Here is a 19,802-nt window from a genome sequence, read left to right on the forward strand (position 1 = left end):
TGTCTCCATTTACTTGGACAGCTCTAGCTCATGCGTATCGTCACAGCACAATTAATAGTTTCACCTTTTGCTCTCAGAAGTGTCCTTGTTTAGACAATAGGTTACCAATAGTTTAACATATCAGAGTCCCATGGTGTATCACCTTTTAGTCAACAGACTGCTGTCCCTACTTTTGGTCTCCCATTTACCTCTCACATCCTTCTCCATGGCAACAGTAGGCTCTTATGACCTCTCCCATGAGCTCTGCAGTGACTCCCTGACCCCCAACCACTCTCTTTGCTTCCCGTCTGCTCACTTCTATCACCTGCCTGCATCTCAATCCATATCACATCCTGTGGACAGATGAACTTTCCTTGGGATAGACAGACCTGGTTATGTCACTGTTGCTCAGAAATGATAGCATTTTGTTGCCTACAGAATAAAAAGTTTGGACTCTAAATATTCAGCACTCTTCAAGATCTAGCCCTCATATGGCTTTTAAAGTATAGGATATACTGTAGCAAATACAGTGCTGAGTAGTGTAATAAATAGGTAGGGATATGGACTCTGGAACCAGACTGCTAGGCGTGAATCCTACTTGCCATTTACTACTAGCTGTGTGACCACGAGCAAGTTGTGCAACCTCTGTGCTTTAATTTTCTAATTTGTAACATGGGGATAAAAAAAGAATACCTACTGTTGCTTTTACTATAAGGATTAAATGACTTAATCTATGTAAAGCCTTTAAGAAAGTGTTTGGCTGTCTGTAAATGTAAGCTATTGTGATTGTGGATTTTTGGTGCAGGCACACTGAAATTTGCTCTTCTCTGCATAACTTATGATACTTCCTTACCTCTTAGCCTTTGCTAATCTTCTGGGGATCCTTCCCCCACACCGTTTCTGTTTGCACAGATTCCACCTAAGGTTATTTTACCATCCATGGATTTAAGCAGCCACAAAACAACAAACTGTGAGGTCCGCACACATTCTTTGACTTTCCCGCCAGACTATGATGAAAATCTCTTTAAATGCTATGCTCACATGACGTTTTGAGATTTTATTTATCCACTTCCTTTGTGGATGTATACTAGCACTCATGGAAATCCGGGGGGTCTTGCAGACGTGTCAGGTGATGGCAGATTCTCCTCTCAGTTCTCTCCCCTCAATGCTCCTACCTGGACAATGGCAGCTCTCTTGGGCCAAGGTCTTTGCATTTGCTCCAGGATCCTGGTCTGACCACACACGTGATAAATTCTGCTGATAGGCATACACTGAGAGAGATCAGGGATTTGTAGGGCCAGTGAAAATCTGCCAGAGGTGACACTGCCTGCTTCAGCATGTTGACTCTTTCCACTGTGCCCCTCCTGACCTGGGTGTAGATTGATTATGGCAAACTGCTTTGTGTAGTGGAATGGTTGGGGGTTGGACATCAATTCCAGAAATATTCTTTTTAAAAAAAACTGTCTTCAATTATATTTCAATAAAGTTGGGAGACAGGAATTTTTTGAGCAGCTCTGATGGAGAGATGCAAAGATACGCTGTGTGAAGTAATAGAATGCGGCTATGTCTCTGGAGACAAAATAACCTAGAGCACTGATGCAGGAATTACTTTGACCAAAATATATTAACATTATTGTGATAGATACAGATTTATTTGCTTAATTTAGTTTGGCTTAAATATCATTTGCCTTATGTAATACTTGGCTTATGTTCTCTTTGTTAGTACATGTGGGTACTGAATAAGTTTCAGATTTTATTTCATATGACATAATGTATCTACATGATAGATACTTAAATATTTGTTTTGTCCTGACATTCCTCTTCTTAGGAGAGCTGCTTTTTTCCCACAGTACAGCTGTATGACTTCCAGGGGAGCCACCCTGCCCCTGGCCAGAGCTGAATGGCTTAGAACTGGCCACCTGACCTAAGTTGGGCCAATCGGAGCCCTTCTCTGAGACCTTTTGCTGTGTGTAACCAGGAAGTTTAGGCATTTTACCTCTAGTAGCTAAGCTGTAAGCAAAAATACTCAGAAGTTGGCAATGGCCATCTTTTCTGCCACATGGGGAAAATTGTTTTTGGATAAGAAGAATGATGCTAACAAAGAAAGAAAAGTAGGGACAAAACTTGGAGAAAGTTTCCTGATAATGCTGAAGATGCTGATTCCAGGTCTTCCTAAGGTCCAGCTCAGACCCTACACTGCTGGCCACTGAGCTGCTCTTTCATGTACCATTGGATTGTTCCTCACAAATAGGCCTCGCCTTGTTCACCTTGTTTGCATCTTTGATTTAGACTTTTGACACAGGTTGGGGTCTTCTGCTCGGTTGGCTTACAGCAGACACGGAGAGCTAGTTGAAGATCTTTGGGTAGTGGAAGTTTAACAGTCCTACTTATTTCTAACTCATGTACACTACATTTTTAATGAATTGGGAACTTATAGGCACAATCTAAGTGAAAGAACTGAGTCCATTTACACAGATAATGAGAGCAAATAAAACTTTTGTCAGAAATGCCTGCCGTGAACAGAGCCACCAAAGGATGGATCCATTCTCTACTCCCACCAGAACACTGGGCCCCTCCTCTTCCTTTTGTTTTTAAGAGTGTTTACAATTTTCTGAGCTTTTTCAGCATTTCCTGAAATCCATAACACCCCCAATAGCACAGGAGAATAAAGGAGTACCCCTTCCCTCAAACCCCAGTCCTGCCAGGGACTTAAGGGCAAGCAGTGGTCCCTCAAACCGAACATAAACAGATTGTTTATGGACCACATTAACTCTTCAGAGTCTCTCAGTTACCCCTTTTTAAGTAAAAACAACATGTATTAAATCCAGGAGGGCAAGAGTAGTGTCTGTTTGGCTCACTATTCTTTCCCCGGCACCTGTAAGTATTGAGTACATAGTTATGGAAAGAATGAACGGATGTTATTGTTCCCATTTTATAGATGAGAAAACTGAGGCTCAGATAAATCACGTTGACCAGTAACATAGCTAGTGAGTGGCAGAGGTGGATAAAGCTTTAGGTCTCACACTCCTTGTCCCAGGCTCATTTTAAGACCTTTCGGTCATTAAAAGAGAAAAACACACCAGATGGTCTACACGCTCTTCCCTAATGGCCCCATAATGGAGCTAAACACCCAGCAGTGCTTGGTAAAGCTTTCAATTCCTGCAGCTAGATGTTAACATGTCAGAACTAAAGGCAGCTTCAGACTTGAGCTAAAACGTGTGTTATTTTCTAACCCTCCCTTTTCAGAAAGCTGTACAAGAGTTTAGATGACAAAACATGAGAAGGGTTGTGTGTGTGTATGATAAAATATTCACTGTAAAGACTTGTGTGTAACCGTGCAACCCAGAACAGCATTTTTGTGCCTGTTCTTGACATACAGCACATGCTTCTGTTTGTAGGTTCCCTGGATGTGTCACGGATCCCCAGATACTTTAAAATATCAGCTGTCACAGAATGGTGGCCCCAGAGTTATGAGGGAGGGTCACAGTGGGCAGTGGTCTGGTCTAAGTTATATTTGGGATGTCTGTGCGTGTGAGTCTTGGTCTCTGCCCTGTATTCTATGCCTCTGAGATCATTGTTGAAAACCCCGTTTCTATCACTCAGTGTTTTATGTTTTATTATGCTCTATAGTAGCACTGTGCAATCGAACTTTCTGTGGTGATGAAATGTTCTATAGTTGTACTGTCCAGTACTATAGTCACTAGCCACAGTGGCTATTGAACACGTGAAATGTGGCTAGTGTGACTGAGGAATTGAATTTTTAATTTCAGTTAATTTAAATGAATGTCAATTTAAGTAACCACCCTTGGCCAGTGGCTACCATAATAGATAGCACAGTGCTATAGTTTTTCAAAAGTCAGTAAGTTTCTGATGCCCAACATTAATTAGCCATTAGTTATCGGCATTCCATTCAGTTCATCATAAGGTTAGAAACTGTCTATAACTCATAGAAATTAAATCTATCAGTTAAAGATTTAATTTCCCCTCACCCAAAAACGTGGTGGGGGAATTTCCTGTACCTGGGCAACAGTGATGGTTGTCAGACTTCTTGCTGTACTTCAGCCCCTCCCCTGGGACCTTGAATCAATACCAGATTAAGTCCTAGTGGTGGTGGTTCTGTTTGGGGAACATAGTCTCTCACTGCCTTCTGAGAGCTCTTAGCCATCTGTTCATTTCACACCGAGTCAGGTTTAGATTGAGATTCCTCCATCAGCCTGCCCTGTGCTGTCATAGTCCCCTCACTCCCTTTACCTGCTCTCCTCCTGTATAGTCCGAGTTCTCCAGAGAAACAGAACTAACATGATTATACTCAGCCTTCTATACCCACAGATTCCTCATCTGCAGATTCAACCAACCGCAGATTGAAAATATTTGAAAAAGAATGTTATGTTGTTGCTGACATGTGCTATGTAGTTAGGCCTATGAGGTGGCATAGATTGTACTAAATATGTACAGTCTTTTTTTTTGTGGTCATTATTCCCTAAACAATACAGCATAGCAATTATTTACATAGCATTTCTATTGTATTAGATATTATAAGTAACCTAGAGTACATAGGAGGTTATGCATAAGTTATGTGCAAATGCTCCATCACTTTATAGAAGGGACTTGAGCATCCCTGGACTTTGATATCCAAGAAGGCCCTACAATGAATCCCCCCTGAATACTGAGGGATGGCTGCATTTGTCTGTCTATCTATTGAAGGAGATATTGAGATTGAAATTGATTTATTTTAAGGAATTGGCTCGTGATTGTGGGAGCTGGCAACTCCAAAATCTGCAGGGCCATCCTGCGGACTAGAGATTCAAATGATGTTGCAATCTTGTGTCTGAAGGCTGGAAGCTCAGGCAGATTTTTCTATGTTGTTGTCTAGAAGCAGAATTCCTTCTTTTCAGAAAACCTGTGTTTGCTCTTAAGGCCTTCAACTGACTGGGTGAGGCCCACCCACATTATGGAGAGTTATCTGCTTTACTCAAAGTTAGTGGATTGTGGATGTTAATCACATCTGAAAAGTATCTTTATAGCAGCATCTAGACATCTAGTGTTGACCGAACAACTCGTCACTATAGTTGAGCCACGTTGACACAAAAAATTAACCATGACACCTTCTTCATTTGATTCAGACAAAATGGTCTTAGACTGCCTGAGACCCTTCACCTATGTCTTCTGACATGGCCTGTGTGCACTTAAATTCCCGCTGACCTGTGGGCAGGAGGCTTTCCTGCTCCTTTTCCTGTGTTACATTTAGCTCTCATTTTTACCCAGTCCAGCCCATGTCCCATTTCTCCCTAACAGGTTTCGCTCTGACTGACATATGTACTCTAAAACGCGAACAGATGTACGAGACAAAGTATATGTTTGCACTTATCATTAGCAGCATGCTATTCATTTTGAAAGTAGAGTAACTGACAATATGCCCTAGATTTTTCTGGGACTATCCCAATATCATCTTGTTATTTTTAATAAAAATGATTCTTTAAATGTCTATCTAAGGATGATATATTTTTTACAATGTATTCAGACTTTTTATAGAAATGATTATTTTTTCTTTTTTCTCCCTTTTTTTTTTTTTTTCGCCGGCCTACCCCCCTGCTTCCATATGTCCAGCCCATGGCCGCCTGACTTCCCCTGCTCCCCACTGTCTAGCCCAAGGCTCTGTCCCAGCCATGACTCCCTGGGTCCTCCTCTCATCCCTCGAACCGTGGAAAATGAGCCCTGATGGGCTCTGAGCCTGGAGTCAGGCTCATGACCACTGCAGTTGAACAGAATCCCCATGTGACCAGGTGGTAAGCTCCCTGGTCCATGCTACCATCCAGGGCACTGGACTCGGAAGCCAGGGGTGCACCATGGTGGGTAACCAGCTGGCACGTGGTCTCACCATGGCTGGTCTCGGCGCCCACAGGCAGACCCGGAGGACAGAAGTAAATTTTTAAAAAAGAAACCTTTTTCACATCACAAGACGCCTGCCTTTAGGTTGGGAAAATATAGTTACCATCAGATTCGTTCTTCGTTCTTATTATAGAGCAGTTAAATGAAGTTTTGGATCCATAAAAAATCGTCTTATTTAATTTTTTGTGCCCAGACCAGCAATTATTACTCCTTTAAGTGCTGAGGGTGAGGTGGTTCCTAAATGCAGCAGAAACGAGAAGGTGGGTGAGGGTGTATTTCAGTTTAAACTAGCATCCACCTGGGCATCCTGGCACAGGTTGGATTACATAAAAGTGGAAAGAGTGGTATCACTAAAGGAGCATCAGGTTGGATTTAGGATACTCAGAGTCCTATCCGGGCTTTGCCCGTGATTAGCCCTGTGACATCTGACAGGTCACGTAACTGTCTCAGAACCAGTTTCTTTTTCTGTAAGGTATTATTTTGAGGCCTAAGATAATGCATGTTGAAGTTTTTAGTAGAAGAGTTGTACGGTGTTCACAGTTGTTTTAACTAAGTACAGTTGTTAGAGAAATGTCGTGGTCATGCATGTGACAGTCTGTGGGGAATTCCACAACCAAGGTGAGTGAGTATTCCTGATTTGGTCTTCCATATTGATGTGACTCCATGCTCATGAAGCCCCGATATAGTCTGAAGTGAAGGGGGTGTCCAGCAACAGATGTTGAGCTTCTAAAGTAAAACGATCTTAGGGGTATGGAAAGTGGGGAGAGGAGGATTCAGGAAACATGGGGGGATCAATCTGGATATACAGGATTATGGTGAGTGGATATGGTGAGTAGATATACAGGATTAGAGAAGGAAAGAGCTAAGGAAGATGCCTGTGGCTCCAGTTTGAGAGACAAGGTCCGTGACGGACCCCATCAGCTGGGATCATTGGCCATGTGGTCTGAACCCCCGAGGAAAATCAGGGCCGGGGAGTCAAAATTTGGGAATAATAAACATATGCCTAGTGGCTGAACCCAGGTGAGTATAGGAGGTCACCATGGGGAGTGGAGAGTGGAGAAAGCTGGTAGCTGAGGATGAACCCCAGTGAACACCACCTGTGTGCCCTCTTATCATGCGCATGGGACTTGCTTGGTAAAAGTTATGAACGAACAAATGAGTGAATGGGAAACAAACAGGATTCCGTTTGACAAACACAGTCAAATGACTTCATGAAAAAGAAAAGGAAGTGCCTATACTAGAGCGAGGTAGAAAACGAAAAGCGTCAAGGCCCCCAGGGTCTAGCCAAATATTGGTCTTTATAAAACCTAAATGTGGTTCTTCTGGTTAAAAAGGACTACTTGTCTTTTCTGGTAAACAATTTGGCAGCCTGTATCAAGCCTTTGAAAAGCTCATATCCCTTGACCCATTAATTCTGCTTCCAGGAACCCACCTAAAGGAAGTAAGCAGAGCTGCAGACAAAGATGTGTGCCAAAAATGCCTGAGACGTGGATGTCCCTGGAATGCTTGGGATTGGGTGGAGGGGATTTAACTTTGGCATCTTTTTAAAAGTTTTGACACTATGCGTACTGTGGTGCAGGATATAAATTTTTCATTAATGTGGAAGATAAAAGATGAACAAAGAAATCTTGTGTCTTCCCACTCTCCTCTGCTCTTCAAGTTACTGTTGTGGGAAAGTTGGGGATTTTCTGGCCTCCAGGGTGAAGTGAGGGCCTTTGTTTGCATGGTATCTCCAATGACATCCATGATATTTCTCTTTCGATTTTCAGTCCAACCTCATTTCGGGGCATTCGTGGCTTCTCATGTCATGTTCCAGGAATATTTCTAGAAGTTTCTTCAATACATCAGGCTGTTTGCATACCACCAAGCCTTTGCCCATGATAATCCTTGCTTTTCTCTACCTGTATTGCCCTTCTCCCTTTCTTTCACTTATCTGATGAACTCCTATTCATCCTTCAAAGCCTCCTGTAGATTTGGTCCACAAATAGGCTTTGTCTAACATGATGTTTGGAGGAAAACAATGAATTTGAATAGTTAAGGTAAGGCATACACACTCCAGTTCTGCCACACTCCCCACCTCTCCCTATTGTATTACACTATCGCATGTGTTACAGCCCTGACCTTCTGTGAGAAACTTTTCTCAGCGCTCCCTTCGGGCAGAAACAATCATGTTCATCCCTGTCATTTCTGTACTTTTGTATCTATTGCTGCCTTTATCACCTTCTATGAGGAATTTTTGGACTTTTTTCTATTTTCAACTTTAAAAGTAATGTGTGTGCTCACTAGATACATTTTGAAAAATTAGACACAAATAGAAATATTGCTGTCATAATCATGTCCATAAAGTTTAGCATCTTGATTTTTTTTAGATAACATTATAACATAAGCATTATTGTACCATGTTAGTGTAATTATTTTTAAAGTGTTTACAATAATTGATTGAATCTTCTTGAGAATTGGACTTCAGTTTTGTATCCCCAGCACCTGAGCACAGGGTTGGTCTAGGACAGTATAGGTACTTAATCACATGTTTGTTGACTTCTGAAGCTGAAAAATTAATCCTTCTCCATCCCTACCTTCAAGGAGCTCACTCTGGGAGAGGAGACATACACATTCACTCGTTATTTAATATATTCATTTGTTTATTCTACAGGTACTTATTGAGTACCTACTATATACCAGACATCGATCCTAGCCCTGGGGACCCAGCGGTGCTCAAAACCCCTGCCCTTGTGAAATGTGTATTCTAGAGCAGTGATTCTCGAACTTTAGAGCACATTGGAATCAGCTGGAGGGCTTTCTAAAATGTACATCTCTGGGCCCTACCCCCGGAGTTTCTGATTCAGGAGGGCCTGAGAATTTTCATTTCTGACAAGTTCCCAGGTGATGTTGATGCTGCTAATAAGGGGCCACACTTGGAGAGCCCCTGGCATGGAGGGTAAGTGTGCAGTACAGTAGGGCAAAGGAATACGATTGTCCGGTTTGTTGTGGGAGAAGGCGACATGCCTGATTTATGTCAACGCCTCTTCAATTCTTCAAGTCCCCGGGGTGTGGGGGAGGGCTTGCTAGAAGACTGCCCGATGTCCGGAGTGCTCACCTCCTTACTAGGAGTGATTCTTACTTCTCTGCAGGGCCATGGAAGCCTGGGACCGATTAAGGAGAGAGGGTAGAGCGATAATGATGGCCACGAGTATCTTCTCTTTACCCCATCCATCAGCATACTTGCCATATATAATGTCTAATCTTCAGCGTCACTAAGAGGAAAGCATGATTCCCCCCATTTTATGGATGAGAAAACTGAGGCGCAGAGAGCTTATGTAACATACTCTGATTCCCTAAGCCAGTACGTTGCACATCTGGGGTTCCAAGCCAGGTCTTTCTGCCTTCAAACCCCATGACTCAAGTTGAGACTGGCCTATGGTTGAGCCCTCAGTCGGACCAGTTTTTACGTGTTTCAGCAGTCATAGCTATTTTCTCTGTGGTGAGGCACAAGTCGCAGGGGCTAGTGCACCTGTTCCTCAGGCACAGCAGAAGTGGAGAGGCTCCAGCTTGCAGTTTATTAGACTGGAGTCCAGGGGGCTTCATAGCTGAAATAGAGGTCAGCAATTTGGATGGGAAGAGCTAATTGTCCTTCCTGTAGGAGCTATATCTGGAAATTGTTAATATTATTTTCTCAAATGTTGAAATTTGTGGAAGTTTAGTTTCAGTTGACTTTTACTGCAGTGGATTGAGAATTTGCATAATGTATTTAAAGCTAAATGAAGAGCCAGTCTTCCCAGATCCTTCTGAAGAAGCATAGGATGGCAGCATTATTTCACAAACAGTTAAGACTAGAGAAAACATATCGTACTCCACTGCCATGGGAACTAGGGAAGTTAGTACTAATGTGGCCCAGTGCACAGGCTCTGATCCATTTTAGCATGCTGTCGTCTGTTACAGTTGTCCATGTATATCTGTCAATTACCGGGATTATTTGACTTTAGCTCCACATAGGAGGACTTTCAAAGATTTGTGCCTTAGCGTAATGTTTTCACCTTCTATCAACGGTTAAGAATATATAAAAGGTGTAAGAAAAATGTCTCTCCATTTTCCGTAAAGCTAAAGAAGATCCATTTTAAGAGTCGTACAACAAATTTCTGTGTTCCTTACTAGAAAAGCGTGCTTCCCTCTTATTGACTGGGTGTGTTCCCTCATTTCATTTAAGGGCTGTAAAATCCATTGACTTTATCTTTTTGCCTATGTTACCAGGAAGCTCATATGCTTTATATGCAATAGTTTCCCTTAGCCTAAGGTTCTTTGGTATAATTATCTCCCCACTCTTTTCTCTTAAAACTTTTGTTACCTGTGTCTTTTATAAGCTTTCCAAAATTATTTCTGAAAGTAGGTGGCTATCATAAATTGATGAGTGAAAACACTTTTGGGGATGGAAAAGATGACTTAACATTTTTTTTTTTAACTTTTGAAGAGAGAATTGAGCCAACCATGGCCATATGTGTGAACACATGCATGTCCAAGAACATTTATGTACTTGATGCCTTGAGATGTATCCAGTTGATTTTGTGATTAAGAGAGTGAACTTAGGCCCATGCCAGATCTGGCTTTGAACCCTGGTTCCTCACTGCTTGTTTTATTATTTGATGTCTCTGGGCCTCAGTGTCCTCATCTGAAATGGAGGTAATGATATTATGCAGTGTCATGGAAGGATTAAACAAAACAATTTACGTAAAGCACCTAGCGTAGTGCCTTGCACATGGTCTGCAATAGGTGGTAATCACCCTATTGTTATCGCTGTGTCAAGCGCAGGCCAGACTTTGTAGAAAGATTGGACTACACATTTGCAACTGCTCAGATTGTTTTTTAAGATGTGCAATGTTGAAGTCACATGACCTTCTAGTTAAAGTTGGGGTGGTTTATCTGAAAAAGACAGCCAAGGCTTGGTTCTCCTTTAGAGTAGCTCCATGCTGGTATTTGGTACTAATTCTCAAATGACAGGAGATGATTACTGCAGAGGCCACAATTTTTTTGAGGTCATCCACTTAGGGCTGGGTGACTAAGACTGACACAGCTCTGTGGTCTCTACCTCCTGATTTATCTAAGCACCTTTGCCCAGAAAGTCCCCTAAAGCCCATTTTCTAGTTTTGGCTGGTTCTTGCTTGATTTTATTTGGCTATTATTACCTTCCATTTTTTCTTTGTGACTACTACATATAGCTGCCTAGGGGGATTTTTTTTAGGGAGAGGAGAATTAAAATGCCACAGTATTCCATGTGGCCGTTAGTCCCCGATCTTGCAGGCTCAGGAAGTGAGAAGGAAGTTACCTGTTACCTAGACTGGATGGTGTGTACCATGGCCTACAAAGTCACGAATCTACCTAAGCAATGCCTGTGGGTCAGGCGTGGCTTTTGGGCTCCCCTGGCTTCAGCTGGGACTGAGAGCACCACAGAGCAGGTGTCCGTCAGACATCCCCTCTTGCGGAGAACGTGCACATCAGCTTCTGCACAGTGGTGCTTTTCCCCACCTCTGCCCGTCTTTGCCAAAACGATTGTTTAAAAGAGGAAGCTCTTTGGGTCATAAAATGTCATTTGGTACTGAGTATATGGTTATATAGATATACGAGATTATACAGTAGCCTGATTGGCAGGAAGCAGGTGACTCATCAGAGAAAAAAACAATGATGAAAAAATAAACTCTTACCAAAGTGAACTTCCTCTTTCAAACTCTCTTTGTTCCAGTTTATCCTTTTAGAACCTTTTTCTAGCCTCTTCGAAAAAGAATAACTAATAAAGACTAATGCAGTGTTTCAAAGAAAGGTAACCCTAGCCCTTCATAGCCAAATGCTTTATTTTTCCATAGTTAGAAAAATCAAGCCCCATGCTATCTATCCCCAGTCGGGCCCGGGGTGGGGTGTGGGCACTGCCTAGAGTTCATGGAGCCTCTGCCAGCTCGTTGGATCTCATGTTCAAACTGAACTATCCTCAAAGGCGGCCGGTGAGGAGATGTGGCTGATGCACGCGCCCTCCCTTTGACAGAACATCCCCTTCACTTGGTTCCCTTCATTTTGTTTGCCTCACAGATCCAGGAGGCTGCGAGTAGAGGCCTGAAATTCGTCGGGGTCATACCTCAGTACCACTGCCCTGGGAACTCAGCAGGCAGCAGTCCCCAGGTGGATACCAGAGATGTGAGAAAGGAACCTGGCAGGGGTGGGGATCACGAGAACCCCGGCTCTCCCAAAGGGATAGATGGAAACCCAGAGCCAAGCCAGAGCCCCAGAGGGGAGCCAGCCACTGACGACCAACCCAGCTTGCCCTTGGAAGAAGGGAATGGTGCCGAATTTTCACCCCTCGGGGTGAGCAAGACTCTGGATGGACCAGACGGTGACCCATCAGAAGTGCAGGAGAAGCCACTCTCGGGAAGTAAGTATGTCAGCACAGGGACTTTTGACCCATTGAGGAGAGGCTTTCAGCTTTGCAGTAATCCCCATGGAATTTTAGGAAAAAGAAATGGAATTAGAGTGTAGAGCCAACAGTCCATCAAACAGGAAAAACTTCATCAAGCCAGTTTTCTGGGCTCCTCTGACTGTTTACTTAGTGAAGCTGTGACTTCTGGGGAGAGCAGAACCACATGAACTTGACTTACAGTTGTCCCAAAATGTCATGTTTGAAGTGGATTCTAGAACGTGAGTTGTTTCATCCCCCCGCCATGCTCTTGCACTGCCCTTGCACTGCCCTTGAATTACCCTGCTGTAACACAGGAAGTGTAAACGTGCCGGCACCAATGCTGAATGTACACTCCACTTTGGGTTTGCTTATTTTGAATATCTGCCTAAAGAAAGAAATCAAGAAAGCCGGTTGAGGACAGATTGTGCAGGAAATCGGTGATTGAACTCACTAGGCTGTAAACAGCCCGATTTCAGGGAGTTTTATATAGTCGACAGATCGGCACCATGGTGAGAACACTCTGCCAAGGAGAGACCACCAATATATATGAATCCTCTTAATTACATTATAAGGGCCATTAGAACATGTGCGTTAGGTTGGGGATTTCAAATAACAACACGACAACGGTGACAATAGCCAACATTTATTAATACTTCCAGTGTACCAGGCCCTGGGCCAAAAAAACATTTTATATGATTGATCTCTTAGTTCTCCCTAAAGCCCATGGATATGGGTGAGCTGTAGTATCCTTACCCATTTTACAGCTGAGGAAGCTGAGATTTGGAAAGGAAATCTTTGCCCAGGCTGGAAATTGGCAGATGTCACATGTGAGCCTGGGTAGGCTTAACCACATCCCAGTTTACCTCTCTACTTGGTCTTTGCCGTGAAGTACTCTAATAGACTATCAAGATTTACTGAGGCCCTCACTTTATAGGGAGTGACATTTCTCTTTATCGCCCCATAATTTCCTTTCTTCTTTTTCTCCGGGAAGTCTGCCATCCCGTCATTCCCTGAGAGCCAGGCACTTATATGAGCTCTGTGGTCCCTTCTAGTCTTTGGAAGGTGAACAAGTAATAAGACTGACAGGAGGAGACCCCCAGGTTTTAGGAGGCCTTTCTCTTTGGCCATTCTAGATCATCTCCCTGATTAACATTACTATTTATTTACTAATTCTTGAAATTAGCCTTAAATAAAGGATGAAGAACAGTTCATGCTTTGAGGACAAAAAAGAAGGTGAAATTTGTTGTTGTTGCTGCTGCTGCCATTGATATGTCAGTACTTCCTGAAAAGAATATTGTGGGATGGTTCATTCTGGGGACTTATTTGCCAAGTGGATTTAGAGGGAGAGATTGGCGCTGCCTCGATTTTCGAATGTATTAGGATTACTCTTTACTCGAGGCCTGGATCCTTCGTAAATATGTACTGAAGGAGATCTTTTCATTGGGGGGTTTTCCCCTATTTGAGGTAGACTTCTGCTTCCTCCAGAGGAGCTGAGAGCATGCCTAGATCCTGTGTGTGCCTCCAAGCCTTTTTTCAGAAACCTCCATCTGCCCAGTGCTGTTGGGCTGAGTGTGTAGGCTTTAAGTCCTTAGAAGGAAGATGGGCCCACTTGGAGCCCTTCTTCACAGTCCAGGAGCCTGAGGGGGTAAGGGTTCAGGGCAGGCATAGGCCCCTCCAGGAGAAAGGGGCAGGAGTTGTGAAAAGGAAGGTGGCACAGTGGCTAGGAAGCCAGACTCCGCTCACACTCACCGGCCGCTGTCCAGCTAGGCAGTCTTGGGCGGGCACCCGTCTGTGCCCAGTGTCTTACCCTGTAAAAGAGGGTTAGGACAAGAGTTTCTTCATGAAGGGTTAAATGGGGTGGACATTTAGAGCACTCAGCACTGCTTGACTCCTAAGTGTAAGCGGTTATTATTGGGGTACAGGTTCAGTGGGCCTGCCCATTGATTTCCACCTCTGCATGGAGCCTTGGCTTTGAGAAAGGAGGCGGTTAATACTGAGTTTCCCCTCGGGAGTTTTCAGATATGGCCTGTTCCAGAATCCACGCTTCTCTAAGACCCTTTCCCGGCTTCCTGCGCCCTGTGGGAAACCCCAGGGAGAATGAATCGAGGAGATTTGTCCTAGGACCTACCTTCCCCCAGGTGCCTTCTGTTGCCCTGTGGCAGTTCACCTCTCTTACTGAAAGACTCCCCGCCATCGAACACACAGAGACCCTGAGCACGCAATGTGTCTTGGCCTGTGTCACATTTCCTCAAGTCCCTCTTATCAACTAGAAAATTGGTTCCTGCTAGGGAATATGGGTTAATGTGTGTCTGGAGTGGTCAACCCAACAGTGGGTGTGAATTGCAGCTGTGGAGGGTGTTATAGCACCTCCTCCACTCCCCCCAAGGTGGGCAGCTGTCTGTCTGTTGTCTATACATGAGGCTGTCCCTTATCTGTCTGCTTAGGAGGCCACAGGTCTCTGAAATTTAGGCAGCTCACTATTATCCTTTTTTCCACTTTTTGTAAAATACATGACCCTTTGGATGTTTTTAAATCAGTGAATGAATACACAGAGGTTACTGATCCTGTGCATGGCCTTGTGGGGGATGGGCAGCCAGCATTCATGATGGTGGTAAACCTCTCAGTGAACTCCTCTAAGTTCTTATTTGTCACCTTGATCGCATCTCACAACAGCTTTACAAACAGAAGGTGCTGTTATTATGCCCATTTCACAGAAAAGCAAAGTCACCCTTCATGCCCTTATACAGTTAAATGTTATCTCATAGCAGGAACATTCAGCCTCCCTAAAGCCTATGTCCAAGGACCCAGTCTGCACTGGTCATGGCCCTCCTCTGACTGCAGCCTCTCTCCTCATCTTTTTCCTGGGAAATCTTGTCTCTCCTTGCACCATCACCCTGCCCCCCCCACAAACACCCCCTCCACCGCTTCTCCTCCCTGCTGCTTGCTCAGCTTTCAGCTTGCCTTTCTCTCAGGGCCCCCTAAGGAGGGTGAAGTGTTTTTACTCCTCTTTCTGCCAGGTGGGCTTAAATAGGCAATCACAGCAAGACAATTAAAAAAAGTCCAGAGGGAGTTTCCCTCCTTTCCCGTCGTCTTTCTCCTCATTTAATTTATTTCCTTTATAGGAGGCCTAGGGGAGCCAGTCTAGGCTGCGACTGCTCAGATAGAGCTTGCCTGTGAATTCTCCATCCAGAAACAGGGCAGGTTGGCCCTCCCCATCCCCGCGGGCTCCTGGGAAAGGAGGCTGTGGTCCAGAGGTTATGCTCCCCTTGCCCACACAGGTTCCTGGGAGGCCCAGCATGTGGTTTTCTTCCTGCTCATTGACTTTTATTTCCTAGTCCAGGGGAATTTCCTGTTGGTTTGATGGCCTTGCTGTGCAGAGATCACCTGAGCAGGCACAGGGACAGCCCCGCGCCTTGCTCCGTCCGGGACGCTTGCCCCCACTGCATGGCAGACACACAAACACCGCTAGCAGCTCTGCTCAGAAGAGCATGAATGGCCCCTTGTGAGGCATTTCTGTCCGTGGGGAGCATGTTTTCTTCATTTGTAATAAACAGGCTGGGCAGGGGAGGCCAGTGCAGGGAAAGGTCAGGAAGGCGTCGCCGGATATCCACCTGTCACTTCTGTCCTGGCCTCCTTCATTCCTGACTTGTCCTTCCCTCAGTGTCTCTGGTGCTGCAACTTCCGGTCACAGAAACAAGGAGGCCAGACAGGCTCTTACAAATTCAGCTTGTTCCACTCTCTCGGAAATAATAATAAAATGTCTTTCAAGCACTGCCCTTCCTACCCTGCGCCTACTCATTTAAAATGCTTAGAAATGCCAGCCAGAAACCCAAGCCAGTGATCTCAATTGTACTTTTCGGCTGAGGGGATTTTAGACAGTAGGCCTCCTTGACAGGAGGCAGCTCATTGTGTGGGGAGAGAGAGGAGGTACCCTCCTGAGTCTGGCTTTTCTGATATGTGGCCCCCTTCCCTCGCTGGGCCCCCCAGGATAGTTTTACCCTGTGGTTGTGCCCCCTCACAGATCCGCCACGTGCCACCATCTTTCTGGCCTTTCACTCAGTCCATTAGCAAACAGCTATTGAACTCCCACCCGTGGTCATCAGCTCCTGTTTTCTGTGTGCTGAAGAAATTAGCCTCTTGTTAGACTTGGGAAACAGCCCAGCGTTTGGGGTTTGAAAGACTCTTGGCTTTGCCACTTACCAGCTTGTGATTTCTGGGGGACCCACTTAAGCCTTCAGGGCATAGAACTGATGTTCCTCCTGTGGAGATTGGGAGAGTCACATGAGATGATGAAGGTGAAAGGCTCTTGTAAATGCAGTGCGCATGCCTATATGGCTGCTGTCATCCTTACAAGTGGATTCCCGTGGAGTGCTGTGCGTGCAGCAGTTTCCACACTTTGCCCTCGCAAACAGACCTCAGCCAAGCCCAGAGGAGCCTGCTATTAGTACCTGAACCCGATTGAAACCTAAAGCAGCCGCCTCCCAGATTCAGGAATTTGGAAAGGCCTAAGGCTCTCTTGCCCTGTCTTCCCACCGTGGTGCCTACAGCCCTGCCTTCTGGATGCAAACCTTTCTGCTTAGCGCCCCCAGTGCATGACCTCAGCAGACCTTAGCCCCAATTCAGTCTCGCTACCAGGCCGAGTCTGACTCACACTTGTTCCTTCCCACCCAGCCCCCTCTCTCTCTCCCAGTCTAGCCTTTGGAGCCCCATGCTTTAAGCCAGACTCTGAACCTTCTCCTCCCTCCAGCCTGGAGGTCTCTGGGAACACTAGGACACAACCAACCCTCCTGCTACCCGCAAGTCACAGGTACTTGCAGACAGACTGCAGACTTCCATCCCATGCCTAAGGCCCTACCGCCTGGTACAAGCCTCAGAACTGGGCATCTGCCTCTTTCCTTCCTGCTCCTGAGGAGTTTCAGAAGGCCAGAGTGGACTTGGCTATTAGGTTGGCAGCACCCGGCAGGCTCCACGCCCCCTCTTCCTCCCTTAGCTTCCTGCGCTTGTCTGGTGTAGGTCAATCCAACAAACATATGTGCATCACCTATCACGTTACAGGGACTTTTCTGGACGGGGGATCTGAATGGCACTAAGCAAGGCCCCCTGTGTCAGGGAGAAAGAGAAAGACAACAAGACAGAAATAGAAATACAAGACAGTCTTGATGCTTCTTGGTTCCTCCGCCAGTTCAGATCTTCAGCCATTCTCAAAACATTCTTAGAAACAATGCCTTCCCCCCTCCTTTGGGACTTTCTGTCCTGTGTCTGGAAAAATATTCCAGCGAGGGTCATGACAGAGTCACAGAGCAGCTGAGAAAATTTAAACAAACTTGGGCCTTCTTTCTGGAATCCCTGGTGCCTGCTCATGTGAGGATGTATATTGGAGAATCAGAATATTAAAACATCAAAGGACACCATTCTGGGACATTTTCTCTTGGCAGGTTTCCATGTGACTAGAGTGAGGATGCTGGCCAAGGAGGCAGTGGGATGGAGTTCTCTAAAGGGTTATGCATCAGAAATCAGAGTCCTCCTAATATTTCATTGCTGCGAATGCTTTGGAGCCTCTTGATTCCAACAGCATTCCCTTTCTTTCCTGAAAAATTTATTTCTGTCTCTGGCTTTGGTCCTCCACCTTGAGGAGGATCCAGGCGGGAAAGTTGGTGGCACGGTCAGCACCACAGGGCTGCCTTGTCTGACAGTCCCTGTCTTCCATTCACCCCACCCTAGCACTCTCACTTCTCCCTTTGGCCTTCCCCTTTTTCTGTTCCATTACGCATTTGGGAACTTAGTGTTTTTGTCTTGCCATGTGAGTGGGGAATCCTTCCGTGTGATCAAGGGTTGTTATATATTTTTTGGACTTTGGCCACTTCCAAATTCCCCAGTCACTTCTGTGCGGAGGCTGTGTTTTCTTTTTAATTTGTATGCGTATGTGATTGACTATAGCCCACTATGGTAGCCGGTGCTCTGAGCGCCCCCTTGGGGTCACCTGAGGACAACTTTCTCAGCCTTTGCCTGCAGGTGTCCCCTGGAATGGGAACATGCCTGGTAGGCCCAGGTGCCCCAGGGAATTAATGCCTCAGGAGTGGCTCTCAGCTCATGAGAAAAAAGGCCCTGGCTTCCTTGCCCCTTGGGAAAGCAACCTGAGGTGTGTTCTCTACAACGTCTCAGGGACCCCAGGGGGACTGAGCCCAAACTGCCATAGCAGTAACCCACTCATTAATACACCCTTCATTGGCTTTCATCTCTTCCCCATTTCCCACCCCTACTCCCTCACTCTGTTCCCTGGGATCACTTCCCAAATAAACTACTTGCACCCAAAAGCTTACACGGTCTGCTTTTGAAGAAACCCAGATGAAGCCAGGGACTCACTAAAGCACTGTTTAGCCTCTTGCCTTTGTAGCTATGGCTTTTATTTGAACCCCTGGCACCTCGGACTAGAAAATGCCTGATCACCTAGTTCATATTCTGTGCCCCACCCCAGCTCCCACCCATTGCTTGATTTCCCTCCATTACAAACCTTTCTTTGCATGTCTCCATCCCTCAAATGTGTATTTTAAAGTCACAAAATAGTCTAATGATTGCCAGCTCCATGCACCAGGACCTGATTTCTCATGTGAAAGCATTTACTGGCTAGAGATGGCTTCCGGAGTCAGGCAAGTGGACTGAGAAAGGTAATTTTGGGTAGGGATGATAAATAGGCAGAGTTGGTTGTTCCAAATCTAGGTGGGCACTTGTGAAGATGGGCATCTTCCTTTCCTAATTGGTTCCAGCCTATGGATCGCTTGAAATGGCCCCTCTGGTAGCTTAACTCTTGCTGATGACAAAGGCTCACAGCCCAGCATTGCTCCCCAGGGATCTCTGTTGATGCTTGCCCAGATGGGGCTGTGAAAAGATTTCCTTTGTCCAGAATACAATTCCTATGTGAGATAATTTTAGATGTTACATGGATGGACATATTTGGTGTTAATGTGCCTCATCATTCCCTCCTGTTTATAGCAAGTGGTAGCTGTTTCCTTTACGGCCTGGAAGCAAAGTTTCCTTTTAGAATTCATTTATTTAAATAAAGGAAAGTGAGCCCGTTTAACTCAGCTAGTTATTGGATAGTGCCCAAATTATGAAATACTGAAATACGGGGTACAGCATCGCAGAATGTGGTTGTAGGCCAGGTGTCTCCTACAAGGAGCATGAGTGTGCTTTGCCTTTTTTTGCTAATGTCAACCGTTGTCTATGACCTTTAAAATATTTCTTTGAAAGAAGGGTGGGGGTTTTCTTATGATTCAAATAGATATTTTTGGAAACTAAAGCATACTCCTGATAAGCCCACGTAAGCAGAGCTTTTTAAGCTGGGTGTACTCTGATTACTTGACTAAACGAGTAACACAAAAATAGACCTTCATTCTTAGATTGAAATTCCAGGTATTCGTTCCTGGAGGCCAGTACTGCTCACTCATGGCCGGCAGCACGTAGGGCAGGCGCGGGTTGGCTTCTGGGCAGCAGTGAGTAT

At 45.1% G+C, this 19,802-nt stretch overlaps 1 protein-coding gene across 1 annotated transcript in view; it reads left to right on the plus strand.

Moving 5' to 3' along the window:
- The window catches only part of RFTN1 (raftlin, lipid raft linker 1), a 198,128-nt gene that overhangs the window by 127,237 nt on the left and 51,089 nt on the right, over positions 1–19,802 (plus strand). Inside the window, exon 5 of the mRNA XM_019667171.1 lies at positions 11,941–12,280. Coding sequence (XP_019522716.1) covers positions 11,941–12,280 — 340 coding nt within the window. The remainder of the gene's footprint in view (positions 1–11,940; positions 12,281–19,802) is intronic.

This window comes from Hipposideros armiger, unplaced genomic scaffold (genome assembly GCF_001890085.2).
Source record: "Hipposideros armiger isolate ML-2016 unplaced genomic scaffold, ASM189008v1 scaffold_486, whole genome shotgun sequence".
Taxonomy (NCBI): domain Eukaryota; kingdom Metazoa; phylum Chordata; class Mammalia; order Chiroptera; family Hipposideridae; genus Hipposideros; species Hipposideros armiger.